The 13,549-nt window shown below is 49.8% G+C and overlaps 1 protein-coding gene and 1 long non-coding RNA gene across 2 annotated transcripts; one reads left to right on the top strand and one right to left on the bottom strand.

Annotated features, from left to right (window-relative positions):
• Positions 1–828: 828 nt before the first annotated feature.
• LOC122437009 lies at positions 829–12,119 on the bottom strand. Its single transcript, XR_006268161.1, has 5 exons — positions 10,124–12,119; positions 9,832–9,871; positions 8,253–8,416; positions 6,173–6,312; positions 829–2,070 (listed from the first exon to the last, which is right to left on the bottom strand). It is a non-coding gene; the product is annotated as an uncharacterized LOC122437009 (long non-coding RNA).
• On the top strand, positions 6,519–8,481 carry FOXE3 (forkhead box E3). Its single transcript, XM_043461411.1, has one exon. The coding sequence runs from the start codon at positions 6,785–6,787 to the stop codon at positions 7,712–7,714; it is 930 nt and encodes a 309-aa protein (XP_043317346.1). The 5' UTR covers positions 6,519–6,784; the 3' UTR covers positions 7,715–8,481.
• Positions 12,120–13,549: the final 1,430 nt, after the last annotated feature.

Below are 13,549 nucleotides of genomic sequence, written 5' to 3'. Positions count from 1 at the left end.
GGGGAGACGCCTACCATGTTCAACAGATGAGGCCCTTCTCTAGCTGCTGGGGATAGAAGGGATCTGAGTGGGAAGTAGGGAGCCCAGCCAGGAGGCCACTGCAGTCGGCAGCGTGGGAACTGATGTTGGTCTGAACGAAGACTGAGACAGAGGGACAAGAGAAGAGAGTGCTTGAGACAAACCTCAGAGAACTAATGGATCTTGGTGAGTGGAGGTGGTCAGAGAGGGAGAGAAATGAGTAGAGGGTGACGGCCAGTTCCTGGAGGTGTGACAAAGCTGGGGTTTAAGGCACTCTCTGAGATGGACGCTGGAGGCCCCTCTGCCCTGGTGAGGAGTGAATGGGTATGAAGAGTCTGCTGCTTCCCCAGAACTGGAGCCTCGTTCCAGTTCTGGAGATTCACAGAGCATCGTATGCTAGGCCTTCGCTGCCTGGTCTCTTAGCCGCCAGCCCCTTCCCTCTTCAGTCCATTGCTGTCACGCTGATCTAAACAACGGATCTGACCTTGTCACTCCCCTGCTGAAAAATATTCCAAGCCTTCCTGTTGTCTCTAGAAAGATGCAATCTCTGAAACTTGGCAAATAAAGTCATCTATAATCTGACTCCACCTACCTTCTCTGTCTCAGTACCCCGATGCTCTACACTAGCCACAGTAAACAATAATAATAACAAAAAACAGCTCATAATGTTTTTATTTTTTTTTAATTTTTTTTTTGAATTTTTTTATTAGTTGGAGGCTAATTACTTCACATTTCAGTGGGTTTTGTCATACATTGATATGAATCAGCCATAGATTTACACGTATTCCCCATCCATAATGTTTTTAGATAACAAACTTTTACTAAAAGACCAAGTGATTTTTTTCATCACATTGTTGATCTGCTTATTTTGACATGATTTACAATATTTATTATTATTTGGTTCACAACTTTTGTCTTTTTCACAAAATTTTGTCAGAAAAATATATATTCTTCATCTTAGAAAAACTGTTATAGTCATAGGCACCACTTACCAAGACCTATGTTCTATTAATAAATGTATTCAAAACAACAAAAGTTCAATGTTTTCACTAAAATAAGCAAATAATTAAAGCTTTATTGAAAAATAATAATTTTAAAAAGTTAACAGTTAACAAGCAGTATTGATGTGTCAGGCAGTGTCCTGAGAATTTTACAGGTATTTAGCTCATCTAATTTTTTTAACTTTTTATTTTATACTGGAGCACACAGTTGATTAACAACATTGTATTAGTTTCAGGTATACAACAAAATGATTCAGTTATACATATACATGCATCTATTCTTTTATAAATTCTTTGCCCAATTAGGTTGTCACGGATATTGAGCTCATCTCATTTTTAGTAGAAAAATACTGAAAGTCTTGCACTTCCCAGAATGGACTATATTCTCTTGTCTTTGCACCCGTGATTTTCTTGTCCCATTACTTAGCCATCCTTCCGACCATCTGATTCACATTTATCCACTATCAACTTGTACCAGGCACTATACTAAGTGCCAGGGATTCAAATATGAGTGAGACACGGTACCCGTAATGTGGGAAACAGACACATGGAAATTCAGTAAGTGCACTGATGAGATGAGGTGGGAGCACAGAGAATGAGCCCTCATCCAGCCTGGGCCTGCCCCCCTGCAGTTGGACTTCTACCCTCTCAGGAAGCCTTCTGGCTTTGCCAGGCTGGGTGTGCTCCCTTTTCTGTGCCCCTACCATCCCTTCTCTGCCCGCATCATACATTGACCACCCTGTATGGGCAGTGGCTGCATGGCTGCCCTCTCCTGGGCATAGCGAAGGCAGAGGACAGTCTGACTCTTCACTGACCCAGCACCTAGGACAGTCTAGACACAGGTCCTTGGGATTTGCTGAATGAGAGTGCTTGAGGAATGAAGATGCACGACGAGGGGCAGCCTCCTCCTGGGTTCTTCTCTGATGCTCTCTCTGCAGAGTCAGGCCTGCTGCCCCTGTTCCATTTCCTGAGGCTGGTGCAGGCCACTCAGCCCAGAGGGTGTTGCAGAGTTCAGGCTCTGTGGGTAAGGCTGGGGCTGCTTCTTTCATCCCTGGTTCAGGAGCAGCCTGGTTAGAAAAGGCCATCCCAGACTGGGCATCCAGTATGCCCCCTCGCCAGGCTGCAAATCTCTGCCCCTGACTTCTGAGGAAGGAGCAGTATCTCGGGCAGCTCTGGTCTTAGAGGTCAGAGGGAGGAGGCCCTGAGGTGTCAGGGCTGGGGTGGGGGTGTCTCCAAGAATTCCTTGAGTTCCTAAGCCCCTTCTCAGCCTCTGGGCTATGGGTTCTGTGGCAGCTGTGATGGAGGGCTTCAGGAATAAATGACTCTAGAGTGGTCTCAAACTAGGGTGCTGCTGCTGCTGCTAAGTTGCTTCAGTTGTGTCTGACTCTGTGCGACCCCATAGACGGCAGCCCACCAGGCTCCTCCGTCCCTGGGATTCTCCAGGCAAGAACACTGGAGTGGGTTGCCATTTCCTTCTCCAGTGCATGAAAGTGAAAAGTGAAAGTGAAGTCGCTCAGTCGTGTCTGACTCTTCGAGACCCCATGGACTGCAGGCTGCCAGGCTTCTCGGTCCATGGGATTTTCCAGGCAAGAGTACTGGAGTGGGGTGCCATTGCCTTCTCCATCAAACTAGGGTATTTGAAGAATACTCTAGGAAGCCTTTCAGGGCCTAGTGATAGCTCAGGCTGGTCCTTTGGACCCTCACTGGGTTAACATAGCTCTTTCTCTCCAGAGTTTTGGCGGGGCAATCGGGGGTCCTCCTAAGGTGTCTGTGAATCTTGGGGCAAGGACCCAAGATAACTTTCAGCCTCAGTCCTCTCTCCCAGGCAGAGTGGCTGGGAAGCTCTGGCCCCCACCCTCTGATCCTTGCTTCGAAGGCCCTCTTGGCTCATGGTGCCTCTGCAGAGGTGGGGCTGGGGGCAGGGAGCCTTGGGGGTTGATGCTAACAGCTTTGGACAGGGTGGGAATTTCCACTCCTATCTAGGGAGCCATCAACACTGTGTGCCCTGACCTGGGCCTTTGGCCTCTAAAGGGCAGTGGGAAGGCCGGCCCCAGGGCCAATCCCTGGCCATTAATCCCTCCTGCCAGCCTGAATATCCACCCAGCATGGTCAGACAAAGGCCTGCCCAGCCCAGCCACTGTGTTCCTCCCGCCCCAGGGGCTCCACTCAGACGCTGGGCCGCCTGGAATCCAGGCCCATGAGAAAGGGGCCGCCTTCACTGGCCATCTTATGCCCGGATGCTCAGCCACATCCCGTCCGGCCCAGGGCCTGTGAAAAGAGGGCCCAGCCACGCTGAAAACAAGGATTAGCCCTTGGGCCACCCCCTGACACCGGCCTGCTTGGCTCCGGGAAGCAGGCCCAAAGGAGGGGGCCAGGCAGACACAGAGAACTGGAAAAGTCTGGGTTCTCACCCCTTTGGCCCAGCTCCCTGCCCCCACTCTCCCCAAGAGTAGCACAGCCAACCACACATTCAGTACCACTTACTGAACATACACTATATGTCCCAGACTCTACACATAGACTGGAAAATTGATAGCACAAGAAAATTTCAATCTGCCAAGGGAGGTAGTAAGAGTCATTCTCTTACAACCCACTCCCGACCCCGGGAGGCTGTGGAAGGGGTCTTTGGAGAGGGGCTTCAGCCCTAAGGGAAGGGGAGAAAGAGTGGCTCTGGTTTCCTGCCTGATAATAGCGGCAGCATTCTGCTGCACCTGGCTCAATACATGCAGGCGCTGAAATCATGTCTCTGGCTCTGCCTCTCTCCTTCCCTTCCTGGTTTAATACCAGAAGTGCCAGGTGTGTAGTAGAAAAGAAATCTCTTATTTAAAGTCTATTACCAGGTGCCAGTGTGGGCCAGGCACTTTCATACACGATCTCATTTGAATCTCATAACAACACCAAGAGGGTCCATTATCGTCCCTCTTCGGCAAGCGAGGAAACTGAGGCTCAAATGAGCAATCGGCCCTGGACACTAGGCTCTTTGAGCCAGGTTCCCTGCTGCTGCAGCTGCTTGTCTTGCCTTCCTCTTTGGTGAGCCGTTCACTGTGACTGCACCATGTTATGCTCCTAAGGCCTGTGCCAGGCAGTAGGATGCAAGCTGGAGAGGGGCTCAGGTGGGGTCTCTTCATGTATAAACCAGGCTGACTCTTCACTTGTGGTGGGAGGGTGGTTGTCTCTAGATCTCTCTAGAGTGTCATCTTCTCCTTCCTCTCTGCTTCTCGGTCCTCTCTGCCTGTCTTTCTCAGAATGGGTGGTAGTTGTCTGGGTGTCCATCTCTTCACTCTGTCTCTCCTGAGCACTGGCAAAGGACCTGGCACAGAAGTGCTCGATCAATGATGTGGGTGAAACTGAGGCCAGGAGAACTGAAGGAAGGACGGATTTGGATCCACGTGGTATTGATAGGACTTGTGGATTGCTGAGACGTGAGGAGTGATGGGGGAGGGAGGAGCCTGAGATGATGCCCAATATTTCTGATCTGGGTGGTAAGGGGCAAGGGGTCCATTGGCTGAGATTTGGACTGCAGGATGGGGACGAAGATGGAGTTGGCGGTGCACTGGGTTGAGGGTCATGTCAAATGAACACTTGGATATGCTGACTTGGAGGTCAGGAGAGAGAGGCTAGGCACCAATTTTGCAGATGAAGTTGTGAGAGCTGGAAGGACTCTAGAGTAAACTATTTCAATAGTCTCAGCTTTAAAATATCATGGTATGATGGTGTGCTGGTACACTGAACTCTGGGTTTAATCCCACCTGCCACTTACTAGCTATGTGAAGTCAGGCAAGTCTTTTAACCTCTCAAAGCCTTAGTTTCCTTCTCTGCAAAACAGGGATAATAATAGTATAACCTCACAAGGTATTCACATTTAAGTGAGCTACTGTATGTGTTTACCACATACACAATGCTCAGTAATGGTGGCTGTTATATTATCTGCTGAGATTGGAGCTGGGAGAGCGGGCTGTTGAGCTTTGAGTTTGGAATTTGAAGCCCTAGGCCCTCTGGCTGCTGTAGCTAGCTTTGATCATCTGTACCCACAGGCACTCCATATCAGCCAGAGCTGGGGTGAGACACCTAGGGCTCCAAATTTAAGGAGGCACTGGCTCTCAAATGCTGACCTTGCACTTGTATCACCCTGAGAGTGAGCACTCCCTTAAATTTGGGCCACTTGGGTAGTCTTACTTACTCTCAGCCCTGCTCCCTTGAACTTGCCTATCTCCAGGAGAGACAAGCCTCTTTAAAACAAGGCTTTTTCATCCCTTAGTTCCCTCCAAGCCAGGTCTGGCTTTCCTCTCACTTTGGAAAAGTTTCCTAAAACAGGCTCAGGGGTGCATCTCTTTTGAACAGTGAGGTGGGTGGTGGTATTTCCTAGAGATAGATTTTAATAAAGAATAAGGGACCTCCTCATCACCACCTTCCCCAATGAGCTGTGAGTCTGGTGTTTCTGGAGCTTCCCAGATGGCACTAGTAGTAAAGAACCCTTCTGCCAAAGCAGGAGACACAAGAGACCTGGGTTCAATCCCTGGGTCCAGAAGATCCCCTGGAGGAGGGCAGGGCAACCCACTCCAGAATTCTTGCCTGGAGAATCCCACGGACAGAGGAGCCTGGTGGGCTACAGTCCAAAGGGTCCCAAAGAGTCAGACACAACTGAAGAGACTTCGCATGCACGCACCCCGCAGAACATTCCCCAGTGAGATGTGAGCCTGGCATTTCTGAGCCAGTAAGCAGCTCGCTCAGATTTCCAGTCTATGGAAGCACTTGGGGGGTCTCTCTCTGAGCCAGTAACTGCTTCTTGGAACTTTGGGCTGTGCGGCTGTGTTTTGTGCATCTTCCCAGGGTGCATGACATGAAGGTGTGAAAAAGGGAGCCTTTTTTTCTAGAACAGAATATGCATGGAGAAGAGGCATCCAGAAGGTAATTCCAAATTACAGATTTTCTAGCGGGCTCTTGATTTAAAGTAATCAGTTCTCCAGTTCCCAAATCTGCTGGCTGGATCGCTTTTCACGATTTTGTTTTTTCAAAGGATGCTGGCCTGGACGGGACAAGGTTGTGGGGGAGATAGCAGAGAGAGGAGACGCTAACCCTGGAGCCAGGAAATATCCTCCCCTAACAAAGCCTGCCTCCTGCTCTTCCCTTCCCCCCCTCCCTCCCCAACCTACCTTTCTCCATTGTCTAACGTCCTGGGGTGGGTTTGACACCTCTTTGACCAGCACAGCATCAGGATGCTGAGGGTTGGCAAGTTGGCTCTGGGTGGCTCTCATCTCTGCCCCAGCTGGGATTGGAAGGACTCGGAGGGGTACTAGGAGAGAAGGATGGGACAGGACTTAGCTGAGAGAAGTAGGATGGGGAGGGGGCCCAGAGAGTGCTCTGAATGGATGGATTTGTGATTGGCATTGACCCAAAGGGGTGGCGGTTGAGGGAAGAGTGGGAAGGGAAGTGGGCTGATTGAGTCTGGTGTGATGGGGCTTGGGCCAGGGGCTGACCCAATGGAGATGGAGAAGGGATGAGGCTGGGTCTGGGAAAGACTGACCCAAAGGGATGAAGCCAAGGGAGGGGTGAAAGGCTGCGGATGGGGAAGAGAACTGTCAGCCTTGAAAGAGGATTGGGAAGGCAAATTAGAGGGGGAGGCGCTGGCCAGCGAAGGTCCGAGCCCTCGCCCCTGGCTGGGGGCACAGAGGGAGGGGACCGTGTCCATATAAGGCAGGTCATTGGCGCGGCTCTCTCCGAAAGCGCGGGCAGCCCGCCGTATTCCCACGACTGGGCGCAGCGATATGGAGCCGCCCGCAGCTTTCTCTGGCTTTCCCGCCCCGCCCTCGGTCGCGCCGTCGGGGCCGCCGCCGTCGCCGCTCGCCGGAGCCGAGCCCGGGCCGGAGCCCGAGGAGGCGGCGGCGGGCCGCGGGGAGCCGGAGCCTGCGCCGGCGCCCGGCCCGGGCCGGCGGCGGCGGAGGCCCCTGCAGCGCGGGAAGCCGCCCTACTCATACATCGCGCTCATCGCCATGGCGCTGGCGCACGCACCCGGCCGCCGCCTCACGCTGGCCGCCATCTACCGCTTCATCACCGAGCGCTTCGCTTTCTACCGCGACAGCCCGCGCAAGTGGCAGAATAGCATCCGCCACAACCTCACGCTCAACGACTGCTTCGTCAAGGTGCCTCGCGAGCCGGGCAACCCGGGCAAGGGAAACTACTGGACGCTCGACCCGGCGGCCGCCGACATGTTCGACAACGGCAGCTTCCTGCGGCGCCGCAAGCGCTTCAAGCGCGCCGAGCTGCCCGTGCTCCCGGCCCCGCCGCCGGCCGCCGGCCCGCCGCCCTTCCCCTACGGGCCCTACGCTCCCGGCCCCGGGCCCGCGCTGCTCGCGCCGCCGCCCCCGGCCGCCCCCGGCTCCGCGCCGCCCGCGCGCCTCTTCAGCGTCGACAGCCTGGTGAGCCTGCCGCCCGAGCTGGCAGGGCTAGGCGCCCCCGAGCCGCCTTGCTGCGCGGCCCCCGACGCCGCCTTCTCGCCCTGCACCGCCTCCCCGCCGCTCTACTCACCGCCGCCCGACCGCCTGGGGCTGCCCGCGACGCGCCCCGGCCCCGGCCCGCTGCCCGCCGAGCCGCTGCTGGCCTTGGCAGGGCCGGGAACCGCGCTCGCCTCCCTCGGCCCGGGGGAGGCCTACCTGCGGCCGCCGGGCTACGCGCCTGGGCTGGAGCGCTACCTGTGAGCCCCCTTCCCATCGGCGGGGGGCAGCCCGGGCCCCTCTTCCTCAGGAAGGGGCGCTGCCTGGGAGCCCCAATCTCTGTCTCCGTGCCTTAGAGCGCACCTCGGAGCTCCCCAGCTCTGCCTCGTGGACTGAGCACACCTGTTTCACCCGCCGCTGTCCCTCATCCCCGGGGAACCTCGCAGCATCTCTCCACTGGATTAACCCCCCACCCCCATCCCGAATTGTAAGGCCTGCTTTTCTTCTCCCTCCACTGTGAGCCCTCATCTGTGCATGCCCCCGACCCCTGCACTATTTTGGGTCCCATGTCCGGGGACCCTGGAGCACCACCTGTGAGCCACCACCTCGAATTTCTGGTGAATTTCAAGCCTTTGGAAGTCAGACCTTCGATCTCAAACTGCCTCCCAACTGGTCTTTAACCTCACCTGGGTGTTTTTTTTTTTTTTTTAATAACACATTAGAGGCCAGACTCCTAGGTCTGTGACTCCCTGGCTGTTATCCTTTCATTCCCCCTACAAGCTTGTCCCCCACTCCCACTTACCTGTCCGTTCCGTTTCCTACTGAGAGAGCACTCCCCTTTGACACAGACTGGAACCTGGCTGAGCTCCTCCAGACCCCAGGATAGCTCTTCATTTCTGAGACAAGCAACACCAGGGACTCCTTGACTTCAGGAAGAGTTAGTGGGCTGCCCCATCATCTGAAAAACTTGAGACTTACTAGATTATTATTATTTTAATTAAAACTAGTTTAATTAAAAAGAAGAAACTTTCCTCTGGGCTTGGTGTGCTGGCTGGTGACTTGGAGTGGTCTGGGGAGGCAGTAGGGAAGTTCTGTTCAGGATCTTGGGTTGCCACATGGGGTGAGCCCCTTGTGAGTTACCGGGCAAAGGTTCTTGAAGTAGGATTAGGATGTGATTCAGCCATAGCTGTGCACATAATAGGCCTGGTGAAATGCCATCCATCACCTGCTGGAGAAGCTGGTAAAGATGGGGCATGCAGGTGAGTGTATTTGGCCAGTGCGTTTGTCTGCTGTGTGGGATTATTCCCAGCTCCCATGGATAAGGGAGCAACGGCTACTCCTCCAAAAAGCACTCACTGAATGTGCCAAGCACAGGGAATGTATCACTAAACAAATGGGCAAGATCCATGCTTTGAGCTTATGGATCAGTGGCGAAGAGACATTATCAATCAGTTCTCAGAGAAATGAGACAAGTACCCTAGAGCCTTCCACTCAAACTGTGGTCCAGGTACCTGGGAGCTTGGTAGAAATGCAGAATCTTAACTCAGACCCACTGAATCATCGGTTTCCACAATTTAACAAAATTCCAGGGTGATTAACACGCACAGTATTCTGGAGTAAAGGCACTGTGCCAAGGCTGGGACTCAGTTTAAAAAGCTATTCCCTACTTTAAGGAGTGGGACCAGGCTGGAGAACCATACATGCCCTGCGGAACTTCTGGAGCTGGATTCTGCACCCCATCTTAACTCCCCTGCTGAAATGGGAGCTGGAGCAGCAGGGACTTGAGCTGATTCATGACTGTCCCCAGCACCAAGGACAGGGCAGCACTGAGCACTCAGAAGTTGCAGGAGAGGGAGGGAGTTGGCCTTTGACCCTATCTCGCTTTCTGGTGCTGATCCAAACGCTAAGCATCAGGCTTTTCCCAGCTCCTTTGCCCCTGGGCTCTCAGTCAACTAGGGCCTGAATTAGGTGTGGGGAAGGGCAGGGGAGGGGATCAGTGTGTCTGAGCCCAGGGTGAACGTGATTTGCATGTTGGACGTGCCTGATACAAGTGTTTAAAGCTCTGGGGGCAGCGATAGAGTGTGAGCACAGGGAGTAAGCAGCTCATAGAGGAGAAAGGTTCAGGAAATCTGAGAAGGCAGGGAAGGCCCTCTTTGGAGGTAGGGCAGTAGGTATGCACAGGCTGGTATGAAATGCTCTGGATAGACCCCGTTCCCTCAGCTATTAACCCCTTTGGGCAAGTCAGATCTAATTTGCCTGATGCATAACAGCCCTTCACTCAATATTTGATGACTGACTGAATGAATGAATCCCTAGTGTCTAATATTGTGCTTGACTTACTGAATAATGATTGGGCTGACAGTACTTTGGCACCTTCTTACCCATTCTCACTTGCAGTCCTCCCACTGATCTGCAGCAGAGCTGAAAGACATGGAGGTGGAGACTAAGTCCCCATTGGTCCAATGAGAAAATCACCCCTCCCTGCAGCCAAGCAGGTAGGGAAGATCCCGCCCTCAGTTCTCTAGGGAATAGAGCCCCAGGGAGATCAAAATGCAAACTCGCTTCTGCTTCAAATGGTGTTACAGTCCCTCCTTCTGCCTCACAGAACTTCATGATAAATTCCTTTCAAATTCAAGAAAGTTCCACAGACAGGAAGAAGAAGTTCCTTCTTACTTGGCTGAAGTCGGGAAGTGCTTCTTGAATTCTGAATTCAAATCTCATTTGCCATACAAGTCTCTGTCCCTGGGATCTTGAAATAGTGGGGAGGAGATGAGAAATGTCTGCATGGAAATACCAGAAAGGTAAATACTGACCTAGAAAGTCAGAAAGATTTTATTTTAAAAATGCTTCTTTAATTTTCCTGTATTCAACATCATGGAGGGCTGACTGTGTCCCGGATCTTGTGCTGGGCTCTGAGACCAATAGGGATACAAATGAGAGTGTTTATGCCCTTACAGAGTTCATTGTCTGGAAAGCTACATGTCGTAGAGCAGCCTAAGAATTTTGACACTTTGGGAGGTGTTGAAAAAAACAAAGCAAAAGTCTTAATTCAATTCTGTCTTTAAAGCACCAAATACTTTTTTTTCTAGAAGTGAGATTTCAGTATAATTTCCTCTGCCCTCTTTTTAGAGGAAATAATTTCGATAGTCTTCAGCAATGTTAAGCAAATACTTACCCCTTCATTTTTATAGAAAACTTGATATCATCTTTACTCTGAAGATACATTTTTTAACACTTAAGTTTTGTTTTTATTAAATTGAAACAGTCACATAACCTAACAAGTCAAATAGCAATCAAAGACCTTAGGACTTGTGCTTCATTTCTTAGAAGCATCTATTTTCAGTTCATATTTGTCTCCTTTGGATCTACTTTCCTATCTCCATGCTTACACTATTCTCTCTTAAAACAGAATGATTAACTTCCTATTATGATAGATGATCATTTACCTCTAAATCTCTATCTCTTCCCCACTCCACCTGAAATTACCAACGTTTGGTTAAATTAGTTTCTAGGATTTACACTACTTCTTCTTCTTGTTTAATTACTAAGTTGTGTCTGACTTTTTGTGACCCCATGGACTATATAGCCGATCAGGTTCCACTGTCCATGGGATTCTCCAGGCAAGAATACTGGAGTGGGTTGCCATTTCCTTCTCCAGGGTATCTTCCCAATCCAGGGACTGAACCTGCATTTCCTGCAAGTTAGCAGGCAAATTCTTTACTACTGAGTCAACAAGGAAGCCCTTTTACATGACTAATGCCACATAAATTTTGTTCTTCAATAAGTTGCTAGTGTACCATGACTAGGCTTCCTTTTTTTTTTTTTTTCCTTTTGGTGCAACTTTGAATTTTCCTGGAATTATTGCCTTATTTTTTTTTTTTTTCATTTGCTTAGCTTTATACCTGTGGCTAAAGCTTCTTCCCATATCTTCCAATAGCACAGTTTTTCATGACGTCAAACCTATCAGGAAATCTGTCATCGCTTTTGGTCGTGTTTTTCCTTTCCCGGGGGCATCTCTCCCAGAGCCTTCTGTCCTTCACCTTGAGACTGGGCTGATTGTGCTCCATGTCTGCTACCCAGATGTGGCCCTGAGATTTCCCTTTACTGTTTTCCTTGGAATTCCCTCTATCTCTATTCTGTGTTGGATCCTGTGCTCCTGGGATTCCAATCTCCCCTTTTGATTTATTTCTTTGTTTCAGTCGAGGTCAATTTGGGGAAAAATTTTGCATTACCTGAAACTAAGATGATTATTTTAGCATGATAAACTAAGTTTGCATTTTGACAACTAAATAATTGTGTCAAAGCTGCGTTCTGTAGACCTTATTTAGGGGTGGTTGAGAACGAGGGGAATGGGAGACTGTTTCCTGGGTTCAGTACACACTTCCCGCCTACCCTACCTACCTACTGGGAAACTTGGAAGGAGGCTCAGTGTTATAGAAATGAGGGATGCTTGTTTGGGTAGGAGAGTTAAGCTATGGGAACGGTCCTGAGTTCCTTATAAGAATAAGGAGTTACTCATAGGTGAGCTGAGAGGGGCTGCTTCCTGACTTAGGGGGATTTGGAACCCCCGGAAAGAATGACTTTGGGCCCACAATGGTGCTGGGCTGCTCAGAGTGCTTAGAGGGCCTGTGCGATTCGGCTCAAGAAAGTGGCCACCATCACCCTGGCAGGTAGAAAATTGAGTACCTAGGAAAGTGACGTCCTTGGCAAGGACACAGGCCAGCACGTCAGTAGAGAAGCTCCTTCAAGTAATCTTCAGGGTTGTGCTTCACCTGGGAAGGGAGAAGAAAAAATGGGCCACATGGAGAACCCTCTACTGCTAGGGACTGGCTTGGCTGGTTTTAAGCCCATGGGAAATACCGAGACGTATGAGGTAGGGGGAAGATTTTGCAGGATACAGGAGGCTAAAGTGGTCTCCTCCTAAAGGAATAAAGCTCTGTGGGCCCCCAGAATTGATTTTAATTTTTTATTATAATGTCATTTAGTACAAGCAGGTGTAAATTCCTTAGACTTGTATCTCTCATATAACTGTAAAACAAAGTATTTTAATAAAAATTCAAACAGAGCTACAAAATAAAAATTCAAATTCATTACATTAATCAAATGTAAAAAAAGACATTGTTTTGCTGAAACGAAACACTTGTACCATGAATGTGACCAAACACTGTAGGTCTTTGGGTTTGGTGTGCCTGACCAGTGATGGCTAAATCCATCCACTGTTTTTTTTCTTCTGAATGAAGTGCAAGCATTCCTTCATGTAGCAGTGCATGTCACCAACAGGCCCAAACACTGTACTTATTTATCAAGGCTACATCATTTTTTACCTTATCTCAAGATTAAAGAACTCCTTGATAATAAATACAAATGAAGACTCTAAATACCAAGTTTCTGATACGTATGATATCAGGAGGTCATTTAAGTGATCCACAATACGCTTAAATGAATATGTTTAAGATTACTATTGAAACAAAAACATAACATTAAAAAATGTTCATAAATTTGTGATTGTATAAGAATACGTTCTTGGACCAGATTTTGAAACAAGCACTTGAAGATTTAAGTCGTTTATCTAAGTAACTAAAATTAGAGGATAATTATAGTTTCAGACTATAAAATCATAAAGGTGAGAATAGCACATATTAAAATCCATACAATGCAGTCGTAGGAAAAGTCTGAAAGGAAATTTCATAGCCCCAAATATGCTGTTAGAGGGGAACTGGGGTGGGGTGGGGAGACCAATTAAAAGGCTACTGCAGTATCCAGGCAGGAAAGGATGGTGGCTTGGTAGCAGTAATGGTGGTGGTAGAGAAAACTAGTACAAAGGTATAGAAACAAGCAGCCATTGGCTAAAACCATCCTATTCCATGGAGGTTACATACTTTCCCATTTAATCGCAGCCTCATGCCCACTCCCTGATAGCTCAGTTGGTAAAGAATCTGCCTGCCCCCGTAGGGGACCCCCGTTAGATTCCTGGGTTGGGAAGATCCCCTGGAGAGGGGAAAGGCTACCCACTCCAGTCTTCTGGCCTGGAGAATTCCATGAACTGTATCATGGGGTCGCAAAGAGTCGGACATGACTGAGTGACTTTCACTTCACACG

Source organism: Cervus canadensis, chromosome 2, assembly GCF_019320065.1.
Source record: "Cervus canadensis isolate Bull #8, Minnesota chromosome 2, ASM1932006v1, whole genome shotgun sequence".
Taxonomy (NCBI): domain Eukaryota; kingdom Metazoa; phylum Chordata; class Mammalia; order Artiodactyla; family Cervidae; genus Cervus; species Cervus canadensis.
This window is presented reverse-complemented; position numbering and strand designations above follow the sequence as displayed.

Excerpts from the sequence above, each read along its gene's own strand:
- FOXE3 (XM_043461411.1), top strand. The coding sequence starts at position 6,785 with ATGGAGCCGCCCGCAGCTTTCTCTGGCTTTCCCGCCCCGCCCTCGGTC.